Below are 25,362 nucleotides of genomic sequence, written 5' to 3'. Positions count from 1 at the left end.
CGCTGTAAGACCACTGGCCCTTCTCCCAGAAACCTCTGTAACACCACTGCAGGTACCTAAAGTGTAAGGGTAAGCATTTCCCTTTAAGTTAAACATATCAAAGAGTTCTGACCTTGCAAGTGATCGGTTGCTCTGATCATCCAGAAGGACATACACCTTCACGGCTTTCTCTGGGTGACCGTTGGGATACACGTTCACCAGGCAAATCTTCGCACAGGACTTGTCCCAGAGGTCTTCTCCGCAGACTTCTGTGCATGAAGAAGATATTGTGGTATGGCTTGCAGTTTGAGCTGCGTAGTCCCCGCCATGGCTCATGGTGGGGGAAGGAGTAAGTGTAGAGTCAGGACGGAATGGGTGGAGTGCTTGTACGTGGTCCTCACTGTCACACTCCATGCACTTAATTGTAGTTTTACAGTCTTTAGCAAGGTGTTCAGTAGAAGCACAACATCTGTAGCATACCCCGAACTTCTTTAGAAGCTCCTTGCGTTCTTGGAGCGGTTTCTTCCTGAAGCCGATGCACTTTTTTAAGGGATGTGGCTTCTTGTGGATGGGACATTCACGATTTGGGTTCTCTATCTTTTCACCCTTGTTACTCTTGCCTGGGGCTGATGTTGGTAAGGGAAGAATATCCGTCTTCTTCACTGACACTGGACCCCTGCGGGTTCTGTCATTCGAGCGTGCGCTGACGTATTTAGAAGGAGGTGAAGCTGGGCCACTGGATTCTTCGTAGGAAAAGCTTGGGTCGTTCTTACGCTCTGCCACGTCTTTTATAAACTCACAGAAGTAGGAGAATGGAGGAAATGACACTTGATGGTCTTTCTTGTATTTTGACCCTAGTGTAGTCCACTTTTCTTGTACATTGTACGGTAGCTTGGAGATAATGGGATTTACTCCACGAGCAGTGTCCAGGTAGCTGAGGCCAGGTAGGTGGGTGTCTGCCTTGGCCAGCTGGAGCTCTAACAGCAAGTCACTGAGCTCTAGGAACTTTGAACTGTCTTTGCTTGATATCTTTGGAAAACTCTGTAATCGCTTGAACAGTGCATCCTCTATGGCTTCTGGACTGCCAAAGTTTTTCTCTAGTCTTTCCCATGCAGCCATGAGACCAGCCATTGGATTACTGATATGTACAGACCTGAGTCTCTTGACACGCTCTGTGGATTGTGGTCCTAGCCATCTGATTAGCAGGTCCAGCTCTTCGGTAGCAGTGATGCCGAGGTCACTAGTTACGGTTCTAAAGGCATTTTTCCAACCTCTGTAATTTTCAGGTTGGTCGTCAAACCTTGTGAGACCTGTTTTAGTAAGTTCGCGGCGAATCATGTACCTTGCGAAGTCGGACATGTCTGTTCTTTCTGACTTAGGATGCACAAATGTAGGCTGAGCAGTGTTGTACATAGGGGTGGAGACGTCCTGGCCTTGAGACGTGGGTAAGTATGGAGTGGCATATGCATTTAGTCCAGCAACCGGTTTGGTGGGTATAGTCTCTGCTACATGCGGAGCTGGCACTGCGCGGTTGTCGAGAGTATAATGACCTGCCGGCATATTGGGTTGCGTGTAGATAATAGCCTGTGGAGTTTGGTGAGATGCGGGGTCTTGGTGCATACTGGAATACGAAGGAAGTTCAAGTTTGGGAGCATTGTACTGACCTTGAATGCAGGGTTCTGTAAGTGGATCGGCATCCTGGTGCCCTGGAGAAGCATGAACGCCACCAGGAGTGTTAGTAATGGTCTGCGGTTCGCCATTTTGGCTTAGCACGTAGTCTCTTGTGCGTTCAATAGGGTCTTCTGCCTCCACTTCACACAAACTGATGCTGTCCCTTTGACTCCCACTTTGACTCGCTCCAGGATCCTTAATTCTGCCATGGCTGTCGCGTGCTCGCATTCCTTCTCCAGAGCTTCCTTGCGTGCTGCATCCGCATCCATTTCTGCTCTCTTTTGTGCTGTGGCTGCATCCATTTCTGCTCTCTTTTGTGCTGTGGCTGCATCCATTTCTGCTCTTATTTGCGCAAAGGCAGCTTGTATCTTAGACGTTTCGGCCTTAGCACGTGCTCTTATAAGCTGCTCGCTGAGAGTGGAATATTTTGATGAACTTGACCTAGATGAGCGTTTTGAGTGCTTGGACAATTTGGATGAGCGAGTTGATGCATCTGGTGTCCGTGCAATTTTAGCCTCTAACTTGGTTTTAATGTCACGTACGGTGCAGTCTCTTTCAGAATTAAGCTGCTGGAAACTTTGCAATTCGTTTAAAGTCTCTGGCAGATTCAGTTTTTTCAGGAGAATAATGTATTGGTCAGTCTTCTCCATATACATTTGGTATGCTGTGCATAATTGTTCCAGGGCTCCCTCAAGTGGTAACTCATGAGAAGCAGGCCTTGATACAGTGTCTATGTGATTCAGCACTTTCTCCCACAGTGAAGACACATCACTATATACGACACACTTTGCAGTCTCTAAATTCTCCATGACTTTCCATGTAGGTTTGACTGTACGTTTTCCCCTTTCACTAGCTGGTGGATGGGGATCTGGGTCTCTTTCCTGTGTTTGTAAGTCTGGTAGGGACATTGTATTCCTTGCTTCAGACATGATTTGATTGCAGGCAGGAAGAGTGGAGGATGAGGGTTATACTTCTCCCTGTTTATCTGCAGTGTGTGCTTCTATGCACGCTGGGGTCTGGCTGGGAACTGGGTTACTATCTATCTGGGAAATGTCCTTTTCCACTGAGGTTCAGCACAGACCTTGAGTTACTGTCTCTGAAGGCAGGATACTCCTTTTTACTATTCTGACTCATGGATATGTAGAACGTAGTGGTGCCTGGATAGACCCTTCTTTTTAGGCGCTTCCGTATTCACCTGTACTCACGTTCATACCGATTAATCAGACAGCTTAACTCAGCCACGATCTCATGTAAGAAGACTCCAGGAAAAGAGGGTTGCTTTAACTGAAATTCTTGTATTATGATGAAAGTAGCAGGTAAAAAGGAATATTCAACAGAGGACATGTAGTAGGATGCATACAGATGGAGGAATGATGACAAAATGGAGAATAAGGGCGTGAACAAACATACATCACAAGACTACAGTGAGAGAGTTGGGACAAAATACAGGGAAAGGCAAACTTCTGCCTAGAAAGAAGGAACGAACACAAGCAATGCAAATATTAAATGATTTCTCAAGTCGTGAGACATGACACCCTCCTTTGTACTCTCTCTAGTTCCATTATATCCTTCCTGAGCACCGGTGCCCAAAACTGGACACAGTACGCCATGTGCGGTCTAACTAGGGATTTGTACAGAGGCAGTATAATGCTCTCATCATGTGTATCCAGACCTCTTTTAATGCACCCCATGATCCTGTTTGCCTTGGCAGCTGCTGCCTGGCACTGGCTGCTCCAGGTAAGTTTATCATTAACTAGGATCCCCAAGTCCTTCTCCCTGTCAGATTTACCCAGTGGTTTCCCATTCAGTGTGTAATGGTGACATTGATTCCTTCTTCCCATGTGTATAACCTTACATTTATCATTGTTAAACCTCATCTGCCACCTTTCAGCCCAAGTTTCCAACTTATCCAGATCCATCTGTAGCAGAATACTATCTTCTCTTGTATTAACTACTTTACATAGTTTTGTATCATCTGCAAATATCGATATTTTACTGTGTAAACCTTCTACCAGATCATTAATGAATATGTTGAAGAGAACAGGTCCCAATACTGACCCCTGCGGTACCCCACTGGTCACAGCGACCCAGTTAGAGACTATACCATTTATAACCACCCTCTGCTTTCTATCACTAAGCCAGTTACTAACCCATTTACACACAATTTCCCCCAGACCAAGCATTCTCATTTTGTGTACCAACCTCTTGTGCGGCACGGTATCAAACGCTTTGGAAAAATCGAGATATACCACGTCCAATGACTCACCGTGGTCCAGCCTATAGCTTACCTCTTCATAAAAACTGATTAGATTGGTTTGACAGGAGCGATTTCTCATAAACCCATGCTGATATGGAGTTAAACAGTTATTCTCATTGAGATAATCCAGAATAACATCCCTCAGAAACCCTTCAAATATTTTACCAACAATAGAGGTTAGACTTACTGGCCTATAATTTCCAGGTTCACTTTTAGAGCCCTTTTTGAATATTGGCACCACATTTGCTATGCGCCAGTCCTGCGGAACAGACCCTGTCGCTATAGAGTCCCTAAAAATAAGAAATAATGGTTTATCTATTACGTTACTTAGTTCTCTTAGTACTCGTGGGTGTATGCCATCCGGACCTGGAGATTTATCTATTTTAATCTTATTTAGCCGGTTTCGCACCTCTTCTTGGGTTAGATTGGTGACCCTTAATATAGGGTTTTCATTGTTTCTTGGGATTTCACCTAGCATTTCATTTTCCACCGTGAATACCGTGGAGAAGAAGGTGTTTAATATGTTAGCTTTTTCCTCGTCATCTACAACCATTCTTTCCTCACTATTTTTTAAGGGGCCTACATTTTCAGTTTTTATTCTTTTACTATTGATATAGTTGAAGAACAGTTTGGGATTAGTTTTACTCTCCTTAGCAATGTGCTTCTCTGTTTCCTTTTTGGCAGCTTTAATTAATTTTTTAGATAAAGTATTTTTCTCCCTATAGTTTTTTAGAGCTTCAATGGTGCCATCCTGCTTTAATAGTGCAAATGCTTTCTTTTTACTGTTAATTGCCTGTCTTACTTCTTTGTTTAGCCACATTGGGTTTTTCCTATTTCTAGTCCTTTTATTCCCACAAGGTATAAACCGCTTACAGTGCCTATTTAGGATGTTCTTAAACATTTCCCATTTATTATCTGTATTCTTATTTCTGAGGATATTGTCCCAGTCTACCAGATTAAGGGCATCTCTAAGCTGGTCAAACTTTGCCTTCCTAAAGTTCAGTGTTTTTGTGACTCCCTGACAAGTCCCCCTAGTGAAAGACAGGTGAAACTGCACAATATTGTGGTCGCTATTTCCTAGATGCCCAACCACCTGCAGATTTGTTATTCTGTCAGGTCTATTAGATAGTATTAGGTCTAAAAGTGCTGCTCCTCTGGTTGGATTCTGCACCAATTGTGAAAGATAATTTTTCTTGGTTATTAGCAGAAACCTGTTGCCTTTATGGGTTTCACAGGTTTCTGTTTCCCAGTTAATATCCGGGTAGTTAAAGTCCCCCATAACCAGGACCTCATTATGGGTTGCAGCTTCATCTATCTGCTTTAGAAGTATACTTTCCATGGTTTCTGTTATATTTGGGGGTTTGTAACAGACCCCAATGAGAATTTTGTTACCATTTTTCCCTCCATGAATTTCGACCCATATGGACTCGACATCCTCATTTCCTTCGCTAATATCCTCCCTTAAAGTGGACTTTAGACAAGACTTTACATAGAGTCTTGCTATAGGAAGTTAATAAAAATATTCTCTAGAAAGACAAGCTGTCAGGAAAGTTCGCCTATTTACCAATTAGAAATATTTATGACACTTGGCATATAATACAGTAGTGATGAGCGAGCGTTCATGCTCGGGTGTTATCCGAGTATCTCTGGCGTGCTCTGGTAATATGTTTGTGTCCCTGCGGCTGCATGATTCACGGCTGTTAGACAGCAGCAACACATGCAGGTGTTACCTGTTTGTTAGGAAATCCCCGCATGTGTTGCTGTAGTCTAACAGCCGTAAATCATGCAGCCGCAGGGACTCGAACATATTATTCGAGCATGCTGAAGATACTCGAATAACACCCGAGCATTCTCAGATTAGACGTTATCCGAGCACGCTCGCTCATCACTAATAAACAGGTTATAAAACAGTTAGATGACCTGTCACCAAATTTTTCATTTTCAATTGGACACATCATGTAATAAGGGCTGCAGTGCAAAGTAAAACAATTTTTGTTTTGCTTTTTTAAATTGCCTCTGTTGCAAAGCGGTTGGCATTCAAAATATTTGCCACCTAATGAGTTGATTGTCTTTAAAGGGAATCTGTCAGCAGGCCTTTGCTGTATAATCTGACACCCTCAGGAGACCATGATTCCAGCAATGCCACTTAGTTTACTGGGTGCAGCAGTTATGATACAATCACAGTTTTCTCTGCTGCAGATCTAGCAGAGCTGAGCTGTGTATAACTCTGCCCGCAGAGCTGAGCTGTGTATAACTCTGCCCACACCACAGATTTCTATGTACATTGTATAGTTACAGAGAGCTGGTAATCAGTGATGGAGTATTGTTTGGACTACCAGGCAAGAGGGCAGTTTGTCCTGTAGTGATAATTTCCTGCTGATAAAACACTAATTTGTATTGTAACAGCAAAATGCAGCCAAGTAATTGACACATTGTTGGAATCGGAGTCTCTTCTCTACATCATGTTGCTTTCAGATTACATGGCAAAAATCTATTGACAGATTCCCTTTACATCCAAGTCGGTGTTATCAGATCGTTTTCACTGGGGGGGATGTAATTCTTCTCCTTGAATGACATTGCCCCATCATGCAAATAGAGATACACCGCACACTCCTTTAGATATGCAAATAATTTATTTCACATGTGAAAAATCAGCCTTATGCACAGACATGAAAAGGTGGAGGACTATGTGACATTGTTATATCTTTTCATCCATTCCTGGTTCTTATTCATAATACCACTTAATCCAGGAAGTAAACAGGTAATCCCGCGCCAGGTAAATGTGCCCACAAGACGAAGGTGCGTGAGCTCCTGTTTACACCCTGCATGAGCAAAGCTAATACAGAGATCTTTCTAACAATAAAGTAATAAAAAAGACTTAGCATTGGCTGTGGAAACTGCCTCATCACGTTTTTCCATACATTCAGTTCATCAGGAGGATTGATATATGGATGATAAAGAGAATAGCTGCAGGTACATGATGAGCAGTCACAGGCTAAGATGAGACCACAGTTGTTAGAAAGATCTCTGAATTAGCTTAGTAACTTTTTCTCTGTTTTAGCTCACGTTATCAGGGCATAATTAGGGGAGTGAAGGACAGCCGACGACTAGCGGGGAAGACAATCTGCCTATACGACGACGAGCAGGGGAGCCAATCTGCCTATACTAGGGTGCCAACCTCTGTGATAGGCAGTATCGGTTCAGGCAAAGAATAGGGAATTTTAAGAATATTAATGTTTAGCTGTATTGGTGAAGATTAGTGATGAGCGAGTATACTCGTTGCTCGGGTTTTCCCAAGCACGCTCGGGTGACCTCCGAGTATTTGTTAGTGTTCGGATATTTAGTTTTCATTGCCTCAGCTGAATAATTGACAGCTATTAGCCAGCTTGAATACATGTGGGGATTCCCTAGCAACCAGGCAACCCCCACATGGACTCAGGCTGGGTAGTAGCTGTAAATCATTCAGCTGAGGCGATGAAAATGAAATCTCTGAACACTAACAAATACTCAGAGGTCACCAGAGCATGCTCGGGAAAACCCGAGCAACGAGTATACTCGCTCATCACTAGTGAAGATGAAGGACTCCTGCTGACATTAAAACAATATGGTGATCCTTCTTGCCTTGTTATTTGTATATTATTTTTTGTTCACATTACACAGGTAATGGTGTTGTTTTAATGAATATAAATAAAACTATTTTTAGAGGGTTATATGTCCATACTCTTTTTTCCTCTACTTTTCATAAAAAAAATTCTAGCAAGAAAGAAAAAAAAAGTGCCATTAGATAAATAAGATATATAATATGTATTAGGTATTGGTTGACATTTTGTACAAAATATGAAAACTCGCAATCCACGTTAAGGGTTCTCATTGTTTTGTGAATCCCTACACTAAAATTATGAACAAAACAATAGGACATAAAATTCTATAAACATAGCTGAAAAAAGACAGAGTAATGCACTACAGGATGCTGCAGGCCTCCATGATAACGGTGGAAGCAGAACAGGTGCAAAATACTGATGAAATGATCACTTACACACCTATAAATTGTTGAAGGGGGTGGTTGCATATTATTAAATATGCACACAGATAAAGCTTGTATAGGGCCGTTTTCCGCCGAAAAAATGCTAAAAAAAGCTTACATTGGCACCCCATCATTTTTAATGCATTCCGCATTTTTTGTGCACATGCTGCGTTTTTTCCTGCGGCGGAATCGCACTCCGGAAAAAAACGCAGCATGTTCATTCTTTGTGCAGGATCGTGGGGATTCCGCACACATATTAATGCATTGATCTGCTTACTTCCTGCATGGGGCTATGCCCACCATGCGGGAAGTAAGCGAATCATGTGCGGTTGGTACCCAGGGTAGAGGAGAGGAGGCTCTCCTCCAGGCCCTGGGAACCATATACCTGTTTAAAAAAAAAAGAATTAAAATAAAAAATCGTGATATTCTCACCTTCTGGCGGTCCCCACAGCCTTCCCGCTCCTCGCGATGCTCCCGTTCCCAGTAATGCCTCGCGGCAATGACCTGTGATGATGTAGCGGTCTCGCTGGGGTCATTGCCGCGAGGCATTACTGGGAACGAAAGTTGCCGGGAGCATTGCGAGGAGTGGGAAGGCTGCAGGGGATGCCAGAAGGTGAGAATATCACGATTTTTTATTTTTTAAATTATTTTTAACATTCTGTCTTCTTATTATTGATGCTGCATAGGCAGCATCAATAGTAAAAAGTTGGCCACACTTGTCAAACACTATCCGTTTTCCAAGAGATGCTACAGATCGCTTGTAAAACACTAGCATTCTGCAAGCTAATTACACTTGCAAAACACTAGTGTTTAGCGGGAATATGCATGCCAATTCTGCATGTGTATTTCCCGCGGCAGAGAGTTGGAGAATTGCCGCGGAAATTTCCGCGGCAATTCTGCAACGTGTGCACATAGCCGATTTCTCAGTATGTGAGACGTAAATGACAAACCGCTCTGATCTCATGGTCTAACCTCCTGTATAATTAGAAAACACAGATAAGATCCCTGTTGGGAGAGGGGCAGTTCAGCAATGTAACCGCGGCTGTACTGACCCTCCCCAACACTGTCCAGACGTGAGAGCTTAAGATGTCAGCATCACATTAATATCTGTTGTGCTCAACTTGTACTTGCTTTGCAGTGAGAACAGAGCAGGTTCTTATTTCTTCTCAGCCAAGTATTTAGGACAGACAGGTTACTTTTGTGTGAGATGTAATGAGAGCCCTGATCGCACCGCAGAGCTATTACACTATGCCTCAGCACAGCAGACAAATGTGTGATTACGGACACACACAGTAATCAGGAGAGCCTATACAAGACTTTGAAATGTGACACAGCTAAACTCGGTGACACTGCTAGTGTCCCCACACTGACAGATGCATGTGGTTAGACCAGTATATCCTGCTGTCTGTCATTCTACATCTCACACACTGAGAAACTTGCTCCAAGCTATGGTGGGGACGTGTTCTTTTTTTCCTTTGAGTGTTGTTGCCTACTTGATTGGTCAGCATCATAAAGGGAGAAAGAAGTTCACGCCCTCAGTGAAAACTGTCTAGTGACACCCACTTAAACCTGGAAATCAAGGAGTTAACTTTCTTTTTTTTAATGTCACTTCAATGAAGAGTCAAGTTTTATTCCTCTCTGCAGACACTATTACAGTGTGTCTAGTAAATGGTACTCTTTAAGCACTTGTTTTTATTAGCTTAATGTATGTTGCACAAATAATTTGGTAAGAACAGGTGCTGGGTATAATTAAAAAAAAAAAGATTGTAAAGCTTTTATTTGTAAAATAGAAGAGGAGGTACAGTAGGATAGCTTTTGTCAAATTAACCATGGAAACTGTCAATACAATTCAGCAGAATAATTGGAACGATGTGTCTGAGGATATAATGTATAGGCGTCACTGCAATTTAGAGATAGAAAGATGGAATTGTAACTGAAGTATTCAAAATTACAGGAAACTGAAAAAAGGTTTGTTTTTTTTTTCATTTGACATCAGTTGTAGATGATACAGCTTTAAATATTTTGTACATTTTTGAAATGTTATGAAAAAAAAATGCTGGTACACCACTAGGGTGAATAGACTTTTACTGAACTATTTTATTGGTTTCACAGAACTGAACAGTCCGGCCTCTGCACCAAGTTCAGAAAAGCAGAGTCCAATGGCGCAGCAGCATAGCCCAATGGCGCAGCAGAGTCCAGTAGCTCAACATAGTCCAGTAGCGCAGTCGCTACCTCCACAGCCACTACAGTTACAAGGCCATGAAAGCAGGTACAAGATAATGAACTGATATACTGCAGTAATGTTTGCATCTTTGCTTTCCTATTTAGTAATTTATATTAAAATTTAGATAGTTAGATCAAAGGAAATGTTGCTTTTGTTTTCTGTAAATCAAGTTTTGATTTTTTTATTTACTTTTGCTTCCTTTAATCTATCATCTAATATATAAAGCTGAATGTGTATGTGTGTGTGTATGTGTGTGTGTATGTCCGGGATTGGCATCTGCACAGTCGCAGCTACAGCCACAAAATTTTGCACAGTCACACGTCTGGACCCTGAGAGCGTCATAGGCTATGTTGTGAGGTGAAATTTTAACCCCGCGCGTTCCAATTCACCAAACAATTTTGCCCCTATCTACATAATGGGGAAAAAAGTGAAAGGAAAAGTGTTGGAGGCGTCGCAGCTACAGCCACAAAATTTTGCACAGTCACACGTCTGGACCCTGAGAGCGTCATAGGCTATGTTGTGAGGTGAAATTTTAACCCCGTGCTTTCCAATTCACCAAACAATTTTGCCCCTATCTACATAATGGGGAAAAAGTTAAAGGAAAAGTGTTGGAGGCGTCGCAGCTACCGCCACAAAATTTTGCACAGTCACACGTCTGGACCCCGAGAGCGTCATAGGCTATGTTGTGAGGTGAAATTTTAACCCCGCGCATTCCAATTCACCAAACAATTTTGCCCCTATCTACATAATAGGAAAAAATGAAAGGAAAAGTGTAGGAGGCAAATTGACAGCTGCCAGATGTGAACAAGGGGGACTTAAAGAATGAGAGCGATGGCGCCAAAGAGTATATACTATACAGTTGCTAAGGTGGGGCCCCGACATGGGATACTCACCACACACGGGGATATGAACACACACACGAAATGCGCCACACACTACCACGTGCTTGAACACATATACCACCCTCAGCACACATTTCACCACACATACACCAACCTCGCCACATAAAAGTCGAAACACAAAAGTCGCCGCTCAAAACTCGCCACGCGCAGAACTCGCCACATGCAAAAACTAGGCTCTTGCAAAACTCGCCACAAGTGCAAAACTCACCTCATGGAAAACTCGTCACACGCAAAACTTGCACACGCGGAAAAATTGCCACATGCACAAAAGTTGCAACACATGCAAAAGTTGCCTCACACAAAACTTGCACATACTCAAAAGGCACCACACATAAAACTCGCCACGCGCAAAACTCGCCATGCGCAAAACTTGCTGCACACAACTTGCTACACTAACCTGTCACATGCAACTCAACACACAAAAAGTTGCTACACGCATGTCGCCAAACAAAACTCATCTCACAAAAGTCGCTACATGCATGTCGCCACACACAACTCAACACACACAACTTGACAAACGAAACTTGCCCTAAAACACACACAAGTCTGGTATTATCCTTCAAAAATAAAAATCTGATTAATAAGCAGACAAACTACAACAAGTGTACCATATAGGAAATACGGCAGCTGTCAGTCACATGACCTGTCTATTATGTGTATGTGTGAGCTAATATATACTGCCAGGGGGAGGGCTTCCTGTTGGCTGGGGATTTATCAGGCTGCCAATTTAGCTTACAAATACTGAGGTAAAAATACTGAGCAAATAACGTGTGAACGAGGTCTAATACAGGAGGAGATGACACACAGGTATATACTATATACAGGGGAGATGACACACAGATATATACTATATACAGGAGAGATGACACACAGGTATATACTATATAGAGGAGGAGATGACATACAGGTATATACTATATACAGGAACAGATGACATACAGGTATATACTATATACAGGAGGAAATGACATACAGGTATATGCTATATATAGAAGATGACATGCAGGTATATACTATATACAGGAGGAGATGACACACAGATATATACTATATACAGAGGAGATGACACACAGGTATATACTATATACAGGAGGAGATGACATACAGGTATATACTATATATAGAAGGAGATGACATTCAGGTATATACTATATATAGGGGAGATGACACACAGCAGGTATATACTATATACAGGGGAGATGACATACAGGTATATACTATATACAGGAGATGACATACAGATGTATACTATACAGTTAGGTCCATATATATTTGGACAGAGACAACATTTTTCTAATTTTGGTTATAGACATCACCACAAATGAATTTTAAACAAAACAATTCAGATGCAGTTGAAGTTCAGACTTTCAGTTTTCATTTGAGGGTATCCACATTAAAATTGAATGAAGGGTTTAGGAGTTTCAGCTCCTTAACATGTGCCACCCTGTTTTTAAAGGGACCAAAAGTAATTGGACAGATTCAATAATTTTAAGTAAAATGTATATTTCTAGTACTTGGTTGAAAACCCTTTGTTGGCAATGACTGCCTGAAATCTTGAACACAAGGACATCACCAGACGCTGTGTTTCCTCATTTTTGATGCTCTGCCAGGCCTTCACTGCGGTGGTTTTCAGTTGCTGTTTGTTTGTGGGCCTTTCTGTCTGAAGTTTAGTCTTTAACAAGTGAAATGCATGCTCAATTGGGTGGAGATCAGGTGACTGACTTGGCCAATCAAGAATATTGCACTTCTTTGCTTTAATAAACTCCTGGGTTGCTTTGGCTTTATGTTTTGGGTCATTGTCCATCTGTAGTATGAAACGACGACCAATCAGTTTGGCTGCATTTGGCTGGATCTGAGCACACAGTATGTCTCTGAATACCTCAGAATTCATTCGGCTGCTTCTGTCCTGTGTCACGCCATCAATAAACACTAGTGACCCAGTGCCACCGGCAGCCATGCATGCCCAAGCCATCACACTGCCTCCACCGTGTGTTACAGATGATGTGGTATGCTTTGGATCATGAGCTGTACCACGCCTTCACCATACTTTTCTCTTTCCATCATTCTGGTAGAGGTTGATCTTGGTTTCATCTGTCCAAAGAATGTTCTTCCAGGACTGTGCTGGCTTTCTTAGATGTTTATTAGCAAAGTCCAGTCTAGCCTTTTTATTCTTGATGCTTATGAGTGGCTTGCACCGTTCAGTGAACCCTCTGTATTTACTTTCATGCAGTCTTCTCTTTATGGTAGATTTGGATATTGATACGCTGACCCCCTGGAGAGTGTTGTTCACTTGGTTGGCTGTTGTGAAGGGGTTTCTCTTCACCATGGAGATTATTCTGTGATCATCCACCACTGTTGCCTTCCGTGGGCGCCCAGGTCTTTTTGCATTGATGAGTTCCCCAGTGCTTTCTTTCTTTCTCAGTATGTATCAAACTGTAGATTTTGCCATTCCTAATATTGTAGCAAATTCTCGGATGGGTTTTTTCTGTTTTCGCAGCTTAAGGATGGCTTGTTTCACCTGCATGGAGAGCTCCTTTGACCTCATGTTTACTTCACAGCAAAACCTTCCAAATGCAAGCATCACACCTCAAATCAACTCCAAACCTTTTATCTGCTTAATTGAGAATGAAATAACGAAGGGATTGCCCACACGTGTCCATGAAATAGCCTTGGAGTCAATTGTCCAATTACTTTTGGTCCCTTTAAAAACAGGATGGCACGTGTTAAGGAGCTGATACTCCTAAACCCTTCATCCAATTTTAATGTGGATACCCTCAAATGAAAGCTGAACGTCTGAACTTCAACTGCATCTGAATTGTTTTGTTTAAAATTTATTGTGGTAATGTCTATAACCAAAATTAGAAAAATGTTGTCTCTGTCCAAATATATATGGACCTAACTGTATATAAGGGAGATGACAAACATGTATATACTGAGGTGATGAGGTGAAAATGGGAGGTGTGAGGTGAAAATGAAAAGGTGTGAGTGCAAAATGAGAGGAGTGAGGAAAAATAGTGGAGTGATCGGAAAATGACAGATGTGAGGTCGAAATGACAAGTGTTAGGGGGGAATGAGAGGAGTGAGGGAGAAAATGAGAGGTGTGAGGGGGAAAATGAAAGATGTGATTGGGAAAATGAGAGGCGTGATGGGAAAATAAGACAAGTGAGGTGCTATAACTAACCACAGATATTTACTATACCCAGGCAACGCCGGGCTCTTCAGCTAGTCTAACATAAAAAAGCATGACAATATACATTGCGAGACAGCAGGACATTCCAAAACTAAAATGCCTATGTAAATAGGGAAAGATGTTTGAAAATAAAAAAATATTCATTAATGTCTTCATATACATATGGATATGGCATTGAGGGTAACAAAATATTCTACCAAATATTAGAATTTCAATATAGGAAAATTCAGCAACCTTTTATGCTTAGATCTGTTGTTATTTAGAGAGTTATTCTAAATGTGTGGTTCAGTAGCTTCATCCTACTATCATGCCACGGAGACATCTAGTCTGGCAGTGGCTTGTTCTGAAGTCTACATTTTTATTACTGTATTTGAATATAGCGATAGCAGTGCCTTTGAATAAGCCACTTGCTCAAGTAAGCAGTGTTTAGGAGAAATTATCTGAAAACCGTTGAGGAGTACAGGCTGGAGTTTGTGATTTTGCAGGACTGATAATGGCAGCTCTGGATCAGAATCTGACAGTGAGAACAAGGTGAGCAGCTAACTGCTCACTAGAAATTATTCAGCTGGAAAGAGCTGACTGAGATCTTGGCTTGGAATATGGCTACTGTGTATACTCGCCAGGTTCTGGTGGTTGATCCTCCTAGCAGCAAGCTGTAAGCAATGTAAGACTTCTCAGAGAAGGAGAACCACAGCAGATAGAAAAAGCAAGTCAGTTGCAAACTTGCTTACTTTCTGCCTGTGTAACTATACCAATTTCATAACAAGAGAATAACCATTTCCATTTTTTTTGTTGCTACAAATCAGTACAACAGAATTGTAATCTTAGCTTTATTGTACAGTTATTATGTAGAATATGATTGACTAATATTTTGTCTTTATTTAGCTACAGGTCGGAAGTAAAAGCCAGACAGGATGTAAAACCAGACATAAGGCAGCCACCTTATACAGACTACCGACAGCCATCAACAGACTACAGGCAGCCTCCGGTAGATTACCGACATCCACCAGTAGTTGATTACCAGCAACCTCCTCCTATGGACTACAGGCAGCCACCTCTAATAGAGTATCGGCAACATTCTCCTGACACTAGGCAATACCCACTCCCTGACTATCGGCAATTCCAGGTTGGGATTTTTATTGTTCCACCTTTATTTTTGAAAGCACTGTTTGTTTTATATTTTTTATATAAAGACTATCTTTAGTGTGTGTATGTGTGTGTGTGTTTAGGAAAAAGGGAAAAAAGTTTACAACATATAAATAATAAGGGAAAAGTATTGATAAACGTTGGCGAAATGCGTATCTTCACTTTTTTTTTGCATCATGACTTGTGGTCATTGGTGTGCAGAAATTTCCACATCAAGAGATGTACATGACAGCTAGTCCAACAAAAAAAGCACCAGTGGGAAAGTGGCTATGATTAAAAGCTTCACTTATACTCAAGTCCAGGATTTGAACCCTTTAAACTTAATCTCCAATCTCTGCATTAGAATCCCGTATACAGCAATGATGACGGTGCTGACAAATGTACGGGCTAGCAAATTTCAAAAAGACATTATCCAAAATCAGATTTCTTTATTTAAAGTTCCATACATTAATTATAAAGTTTTACATTTTCGCTTAACAAGACCATTCAAACATTAGGTTAAAAATTAAATAAGTTTTCTTGAGTTGGGAAGTTATCCCCTGTTCATTAGATAGCAGATAGCTTCTTAATCACTGGCCATCCAACTTCTCTGACCCCTACTGATCGCAAGGAGCAGGGCTCTTCAGAGTGTGCATTGAACGCTGGTCAATCATGCGCTCTAACGCTCCATTCTGTCTTATGGGAGTACTAAAGACCAGCCAAGCGCAGCATTCAGCTACCTCCAGAATAAATGGAGCATCAGTTTGGTTGATCGACCATCGCTTCATACACACGTGACTCTTCAGAGCCCTAGTTCTTTGGATTAGTAGCTATCCCAGCGGTCAGATCCCCAGTAGTCATTAAGTTATCCCCTTTTTTAAATTTTGTAACAAATAATTAGAGAGAAGTGGGAAGCAGCTGATGAGGACTTGGTCATTCCTGTTATATTTTTAAATTATACCTTTTATTTGCTGAGCCTGGCCTATGAAAAGACCTAAAGAACTATTCTATTCTCACCTTTCCTACTCTGTGAAAGTAAAGGACATCACCCTCTATTTTTTACTGCCTTTATGGAAATACTAGATTGTGGCCCGATTCTAACGCATCGGGTATTCTAGAATATGCATGTCCCCGTAGTATATGGACAATGATGATTCCAGAATTCGCGGCAGACTGTGCCCGTCGCTGATTGGTCGAGGCAACCTTTATGACATCATCGTCGCCATGGCAACCATTATGACATCATCGTCGCTGTGCCCATTGCCTGGCGGCCTCGACCAATCAGAGACGTGGGATGTCTACGTCCTTTATGACATCATCGTCGCTGTGCCCGTTGCTGATTGGTCGAGGCCGCAATCAGAGACGCGGGATTTCTACGTCGATGCTGTGCCGGTCTCTGATTGGTCGAGGCCTGGCGGCCTCGACCAATCAGAGAGCCGGGATTTCCAGGACAGACAGACAGACAGACAGACGGAAAAACCCTTAGACAATTATATATATAGATTACAGGATAAAAGTAATTTTTTTTGCTAAATATAGCACATGTGGTTAACCAGAGTAGAATTATTTCATGCTGAGCAATCTCTGAAGCTTTTATCAACAGCAAACATTAATAAACTTTCCATTTCTTTTTAGGATTATGACTACTTTACAGTAGAGATGGAAAAGGGAGCTAAAGGTTTTGGATTTAGCATACGTGGCGGGAGAGAATACAAGATGGACTTGTACGTGTTAAGGCTTGCGGAGGATGGTCCTGCAATACGAAATGGGAGGATGAGGGTAAGTTCTATCCAATCTTTTCTCATGGCATGAATCAGTTCAGAAGAAACATTTTTACAGATTTTATATGTTCTTTAATTTAGTACCAAATTAGTAATAGGTCACACGTTCAGTTAGAGACTTCAAACTTTGACATTACATTGGTTGACCCAATACATAAAATAATAGCATGTCACACGAGAACAAAGTGGTAGCATGTGGAAAGAGTTATGCCGCTCCCATCAGCATTACTCTACTTACTTGTATACTAAGACTTGGCCCAATTTATCAATGCATTACCGCCAGTTTTTTGGCTTGGAAACCTCTCAATTAGTTACTTTGATTTGTGAAAAATGTATGAAATTGTCCTTTAAAATTTAGTTCATTTTCTGATTTTTTTCATCAATGTGGTTTTTCCAGATGTTAGACAGACTCATGAAATGTGACTTTTAAAAAAAAAAGTATCACAATTTGGTGCAATTTCACTCTAGTCTTCCCTGGTGTGATTTTCGGTATGGCAGTTTGCAAAACATGCAACTTTTTGAGCAAAAAAAAAAAAAGATTAAAGGCATTAAAAAAAGACCTTTTGGGGTTTTAAGCAAGATTCATAAATTGCATTTGCCATTTTTATGAGTTTGCCTTAAAAACATCAGCAAAAACCCCAAGTCAAAAAGGAAAGGTATCTGAAAAACTGAAAATGATGAACTGGGCTCAGTGACTGTAAGGGGCTGACCTTTAGGCCTGAAAAAAAAGCTCAGCAGACAAAATGGCACAGGTGTTCCTGGCGTGCAAGCAATTGATGGGGAATAACTGTCAGACCACCGCAATAGGACAACCTGGTGATATGATGTCAGTGTCTATCTTGGAAAAATCCATTTTATGGGTTGCATATATATGGAATCTGTGAACGTATTCATTTTTTACCAGCACAATTTGAAAATACATTTTTTTTAGTAGCATATAAGGGTTTTCAGAATGGAGTCTGTAATTATTCTATTGTATGCAAAGGTCTTCCACTTTCATTTATTTTATGCTTTTACATAGAATTCACAGGCCTGTTTCATAGTTTTATTATTTTGTGTGCTTGAACAGTTTATAACCTTTTGATGCGAGCTTGGTTGTTTGTACGGTAGCATGGGGAATAAATGGTAAATGAGAACACTGTTGAGTAAAAACTGTAGTAATCAAGCAGGAAGAATAAATAGGTTAAGCATGGCCGATTAACACAGCAGTGCTTTGTGGCATAATTTCCTGCTCCATCAGGTCACAGGGAAAAAAAAAAGTAATTTTGTCTAGATTGCTTTTATTTCCATATTCAAGCCTAATTGCTAAGCACACTTCTAAATTATTTTATGATTTTATTTTCATAGAAAATGTAGAGTATTACTAACAGTCCTGTACTATAATGCAGAAAAGATTACCTGGAAAAGGAAATATGAAGGAAAGCTCAATGTCATTTCATAATGTTCTTTTGATATTCTTAATGTATGAATTAAAGGTTGAAAAATAGTGAAAAATCTACTCACCTTTGTTGAATGAAACAGAAAAAAATTCTTATACAGCCTGGTCAATGCAAAGCTCCTTTGTCACCTATGGATTCAATAGCAATAATACCTCTTTTCCTTATTAAAGCCTAGCTTAATTTACAAAATTATTTTTCTGCAACCTATTAAGAATTGAGTATTGTGCCCATGTAGCTTTGCATCTACCTCTCATGACTGTTCTGCATGTTCTACGCTTTCTTCTCCCAGGGTAACTTTCTATATTGATAGAGAGCAGTGTATGGACAATGTACTGGAATCAGAGGTGTAGCAAGGGTTTTGGTTCAGGGGGGGCGAAGCTTCTGAGTGGGCCCCTAACCACTATACCACTATAGTTGTAACCTTGATTACAACTGGGTGACGCATCCTAATAGCAGAGGAGAACCTCAGCAGATGACAGCACTGTTGATGAAAATAATCTCTATACAAAGACCAACTACCTCCATATGGTCAGTGGTAGATACCAGCCATGCAGAACATATAACAGATCAAAGTACAGTTACAAATGGTGACTTACCTTCTTTCTGATGGAGTTCACGTTTCCAGTCTTTTCCATCTGGCCGAGACCGATACAACTTCTTCCACCCAGGACTCACATGCAGAGATTACAACAAAGACACATTTTACTACCACCCTACACAAACTCCTCATCCTACTGGTACCCCAATGTTGCTGCCATATGTGTCCCTATTACTGCACCTGCAGTGTGGTTCTCTGTGCCCTCTAAATTCTAAAGCAACCCTCTAGAATATAGTAATGCCAGGCGCAAGTGCCCTAGAAAACAGTGCTCCCTATAAAGTAATAGTGCCCTGTGTGCCCCTTTGATAATCACAGTAACCTGAGTTCCCCTATAACAATAAGTGCCTACTTAACATTGAATAATGTCCTGAGTCCCCCCCTTTACAGCTCCCCTATACACAGTATGATGCTCTCTTATACATATTATGATGCCTCCTCACTCTAATGTATCCCCACACAGTATGCTGACCCCTAAGTAGCCCCCAAACTACTTGATGGCCCCAAAACGGTGTGATGGCCCCTTCACTGTAATCCCCACACTGTATGATGGCCCCTTAGATAGCCTCCATATAGTATAATGTGCCAGATAGTCCTCAATATAGTATAATACATTCCCCATAGGCCTGTATAGTATAATGCACTCCCCATAGCCCTATATAATACATTCCCCATAGGCCTGTATAGTATAATGAACTCCCCATAGGCCTGTATAGTATAATGCACTTCCCGTCGGCCTGTATAGTATAATGCACTCCTCATAGGCCTGTATAGTATAATGCACTCCCCATAGGCCTGTATAGTATAATGCACTCCCCATAGGCCTGTGTAACAACCCTGCCGGCAACACTGCATGGCCTTCCATCCCCCATCTGCTTGATACATCAATTCACTCACCCTGTGCCATGCTGTGAGATCTGTCTGCTGCCGTCTCCATGCCGTGTGCTTCATGGCCGCTTGCTCTGTGTACACTCTCTGTCTGTGTGCATAGGGGGGCAACGCCAGCAACTCCTGTTTCTTCTTCATTCTGTGTGCACCTCCCTAAGGTGTCTCTAGCCAATAGCCTAGAGGCCTCTGATTCTTAAGGCGTCCTCACCCATTGGAGGACCCCTGAGCAAACTTACTTCCTCAGTCAGTACTTTGCTGCTGAGGTGTTTGGTTCTGTCTCTGTGTCCGCAATCCAGTGGGGCGTTGTACCCAGGTCTGTGTTCACCACCCAGTGAGGCATCATACCCTGGTCTGAATCTGTGTTTCGTTACTCCTGTGTCTGACTCTGAGGCCTGCAATCTGCAGGCCTGTATCCGTATCCAGTTCTAGTATCTGTGTCTGTTTCTGTCTGAACTCTGGTCTGTGTCCGTTCCTGTTGTATCCTTGCTTGTTAACTATTTACACTCTGCTGTGTGTACCTCTGCCTTATCTCTTTGCTCTGTTTGCCACTACCAGTGGTTCAGCATCTCTCTGCTCTGCTCTCGGCTCTGCCCTCTGTGTCCTGCTCTGCTCTGCTCTCGGCTCTGCACTCGGAGTCCTGCTCTGCCCTCTGTGTCCTGCTCTGCTCTCGGCTCAGCACTCTGAGTCCTGCTCTGCTCTAGGCTCTGCCCTCTGTGTCCTGCTCTGCTCTCGGCTCTGCACTCGGAGTCCTGCTCTGCTCTAGGCTCTGCCCTCTGTGTCCTGCTCTGCTCTCGGCTCTGCACTCTGAGTCCTGCTCTGCTTTTGGCTCTGCACTCTGAGTCCTGCTCTGCTCTTGGCTCTGCCCTCTGTGTACTGCTCTGCACTGCTCTTGGCTCTGCACTCTGTGTCCTGCTCTGCTCTTGGCTCTGCATTCAGTGTCCTGCTCTGCTCTGCTCTCGGCTCTGCACTCTGTGTCTAGCTTTGCTCTACACTCCGCTCTGCACTCTGTGACTTTGTTCTGTGGCTCTGCTCCTTGCGGTTCTACATGGCTCCACTCATTGCGGTTCTACCTTGCTCCGTTTCTACGTTTCCTGATCTTGGCTCCGCCTCCTGCATTTCCACACTTGGCTCCGCCACGCTCTTGGCTCCACCTCCTGCATTCTTATACTTTACTCCGCTTCCTGCTCTTGGCTCCGTCTCCTGCATTTCCATTCTTGGCTCTTGCCCTTGGCTCCTCCTCCTGTGCGCCTGCTTTGCTTCCGCTCTTGCGGTCTTTCCCTTCTTCCGTTCCTCCTGTCGGAACAGGTTCCTACCTGTTCCTAAGTACTTGCTGTACCTGCCTGTATACCGGTCCTGCCAGTGTTCCAGTTCAGTCCTCCTGTCCTGCTTGAGTGCCAGCTATGCCCGCCTGCCTGTGTCTCCGTCAAGCCAGTCCGCCCATCAGGGCCTCTGCCGTATCCGTCTGTCAGTCAGTGTCACAGCCGTGACTCCCTGTCTGTGCTCTGTTCCTCTGTGGGATTAGCATCCACAGCCAGACACCACCCTGGAGTGGTACCACGTAGCTACCTGCCGCACAAGTTTGACCTCACCATCAGAGGCTCCAGCAAACACCTAGGAAGCTACTTAGTTAAACCCCTTCCAGGGAAGTCTGGTCTGTGGTCCAGTGGGTCCACACCTCCGCACGCCCATGCCAACCAGTCTGGGCATGAGCGTTACAGCCTGTATTATATAATGCACTCCCATAGGCAGCTAGTATAGTATAATGCACCCTCATAGGCAGCCAGTACAGTATAATGCACCCCCATTAGGCAGCCAGTATAGTATAATTCACCCCCATAGCAGCCTGCATAGTATAATGCACCCCCATAGGCAGCCAGCACAGTATAATGCACCCCCATAGGCAGCCAGTGCAGTATAATGCACCCCCATTAGGCAGCCAGTACAGTATAATGCATCCCCATAGGCAGCCAGTACAGTGTAATGCACCCCATAGGCAGCTTGCATAATATAATGCACCCCATTAGGCAGCCAGTACAGTATAATGCACCCCCATTAGGCAGCCAGTACAGTATAATGCACCCCCATAGGCAGCCAGTACAGTATAATGCACCCCCATAGGCAGCCAGTACAGTATATTGCACCCCCATAGGCAGGCTGCATAGTATAATGCACCTCCATAGGCAGCCAGTACAGTATAATGCATGCCCATTAGGCAGCCAGTATAGTATAATGCACCCCTATTAGGCAGCTAGTACAGTATAATGCACCCCCATTTGGCAGCTAGTACAGTATATTGCACCCCCGTTAGGCAGCCAGTACAGTATATTGCACCCAGATAAAAAATAAATACAATGCTCACCTCTCCTCTCCTCCTTGTTCCCGTGGTGCTCTGAGTGCCTGCTCATCTCCGGACCATGGGCATTGAGTACTGACGCCATCACAACCCCCTGTCAGTGTCGGCATCTGTGATGTCAGTCGCTGAAAGGGGGGGTGATGGGAGAGGGAGCATAACGCTCCTTCTCTCATCAATGCAGTCAGCTGTATTGGCATCCAGCCGATACAGTTGACCCTGCGATGACAAGCTGTGAGCCCACTGCTGGCACAGGGCCCCCCACCGCCTCCTCAGGGGCCCCATAGTGACCAAGTGGCAGAGCAGGGAGATTGATTCTCTCTGCTCTGCCACATAATGTAACTGTATTGGCGCAATGTGCTCTCCGATACAGTTACATAGCGTAGCTCTGAGCGGGCCCCCTCAGAGTTGCGGGTCCCGGAGCCCCACCCCCACTGCCCCCCGGTAGCTACGCTACTGACTGGAATATTTATGCTGAATATAATACTTGTTTCTGCATGTAATCAGCAAAATGTTATTTTCTAATATTCTACAACCAAACTAACGTATATACTCGTGTATAAGCTGAGATTTTCAGCACAATTTTTTGTGCTGAAAACGCCCCCCTCGGGTTATACACAAGTCAATTGTCCAGAACGCTGGCAGGGGGAGGGGGAGTGGACATCATACTCACCCTCCATCGCTGCATCCTTGTCCCTGCATCTCTGTTGTCCTGGTGCTGGCAGCTCTCCTCTCCTGTGCTGAGCGGTCACGTGGTACAGCTCATTAAGGTAAAAAGTATAGATGCATCTCCACTGCCATAGGCGTGGAGCGCATATTCATTACCTTAATGAGCAGTACCACGTGACCGTTGAGGAGAAGAGACCCGCCAACGCCAGACAACGGAGATGCAGGGACGGAGATGCAGGCGCAAGGAGGGTGAATATGACGGGGAGGGGGGGCAATGTGAGCCATGCATACAACCAGGGGAAGGGGGGGCCGAGACATGGGGGATGGGGGGCCTAACCATGCGGACTGGGGGAGCTGAGCAATGCGGGACCGGGGGAGCCAAGCAATGCAGGACTGGGGGAGCTGAGCAATGTGGGACCGTGGGAGCTGAGCAATGTGGGACCGGGGGAGCTGAGCAATGCGGGACCGGGGGAGCTGAGCAATGTGGGACCAAGGGAGCCACACATACCAGGACAGGACAGGGGGAGCCACATACCAGGACAGGACAGGGGGAGCCACACATACCAGGACTGGGGGAGCCACACATACCAGGACAGGGGGAGCCACACATACCAGGACAGGAGGAGCCACGCATAGCAGGACAGGGCGAGGGGAACCACATACCAGGACAGGACGGGGGGAGCCACACATAGCAGGACAGGGATGAGGGGGACAATGCATACCCGGCTTATACTCGAGTCAATAAGCTCACCCAGTTTTCTGTAGCAAAAGTAGATGCCTCGGCTTATACTCGGGTCGGCTTATACTCGAGTATATACATTAAATAGAAACTAAGATGACTTGGTCTAATAAAATATATAGATTTATTTGTACCAATTCATTAGCCAAGTTCACTGTGATATACATTGCATGTACTCCTTCTTTTAAATTAAGTACAATTGCAACAGTCCATGGCTAGTCCCATCGCAATATAAAACAGTTTAAAAAAAATATAGGTCATTGGGACATCATAACAATAGAATACAATTTAGTGTTATAAGCTATTACTACTTCAGCCTGGGGATAAAGAAAAGTTCTAGTGTAAGGCCATCACAAAAAACAAACTTTGTGGCGGGATCCAAACAAACACAATTGTAACATTTATAATTTCTATCTCTTGCTTATATAGTGTCATCATATTCTGCCAACCTTTACTGTCCCTATTGAGGCTCACAATATAAATTCCCTATCAGTATGTCATTGGAGTGTAAGGGGAAAACTGAATTTCAAGAGGAAACCCAGGCAAACATGGAGAACATACAAACTCATTGCAGGATTAGTCCTTGGTGGTATTGGAACCCAGGATCCCAACATTAATATCATAAAAGATTGCATATTTTTAAAGATAAACACAATACAACATAGCCTAGTATATTACATTATCATGATTTCCTCACAATATAAATGAAGAGAGCCTGTTGGGACATCATTAATATAAAGCAAAGTAATATCATCACAAAATGCCTGAATTAAACGGAATATCATTACAGGAAAATGCAGCCTTAGCATAAAGACAAACACTATTGTAAAATTGGAACAATAGAACATTAATGGAAGAAAGGAAATCCAGCTCTCCCGCATGCAGACTTCTCATGGTTCAGAGCAGTGACAGCGTCTGTGCCTAGATGCAGAACAAGTCCCAATGAAAGCGAAAAACTGTCCAGCTCCACATTCGCGAAGATTTCTTTATTTTGGTGTGAATTAGTACAAAATTCTGTGCAATCTTTAAAATACCATGATAGAATGAAATAAAACATTGACGCGTTTCAGGTGAGTGCACCCTTTGTCATATGCACCCTTTGTCACCTAATTCTATCATGATATTTTAAAGACTGCATGGAATTTTGTACTAATTCACACTAAAATAAAGAAATCTTTGCGATTCTGGAGCTGGACAGGTTTTTTGCTTTCGTTAGGACAATAGAACATTGCCTAATAAATAGTCAAAAACTGTTTATGGTTTCATCACAATTGATCTAAGTAAGCGGACTCTGGTTATGGAACAAAACTGACACAGGTTCTTAAAATAAAGACAAATACTATTTATTTATTTATTTATTTATTGATTATGCATTGCTTAATCCAAGTTTTTATGCCACGAAAGTGAAAAGATTTAGCTTGTTTTGGCATTTTCATGCCACTTTGGACTAGTTCCACAGAAAGATGAGGAACTGGGGAGGGCAGAAAGGGGCGTTAATAAATAATAATAATAATCTTCATTTTTATATA

At 42.9% G+C, this 25,362-nt stretch overlaps 1 protein-coding gene across 4 annotated transcripts in view; it reads left to right on the top strand.

Moving 5' to 3' along the window:
* Positions 1–25,362, top strand: part of MAGI2 (membrane associated guanylate kinase, WW and PDZ domain containing 2) — a 1,646,639-nt gene that overhangs the window by 1,498,642 nt on the left and 122,635 nt on the right. For all 4 annotated transcript variants that reach the window (XM_069765141.1, XM_069765140.1, XM_069765143.1 and 1 more), the window contains 3 exons: positions 10,044–10,200; positions 15,133–15,373; positions 17,008–17,151. In XM_069765141.1, the coding sequence (XP_069621242.1) occupies positions 10,044–10,200; positions 15,133–15,373; positions 17,008–17,151 (542 nt within the window). The remainder of the gene's footprint in view (positions 1–10,043; positions 10,201–15,132; positions 15,374–17,007; positions 17,152–25,362) is intronic.

Source organism: Ranitomeya imitator, chromosome 4, assembly GCF_032444005.1.
Source record: "Ranitomeya imitator isolate aRanImi1 chromosome 4, aRanImi1.pri, whole genome shotgun sequence".
Lineage (NCBI taxonomy): Eukaryota > Metazoa > Chordata > Amphibia > Anura > Dendrobatidae > Ranitomeya > Ranitomeya imitator.
Note: the sequence above shows the minus strand (reverse complement) of the source record. Positions and strands in the feature narration are given on the sequence as shown.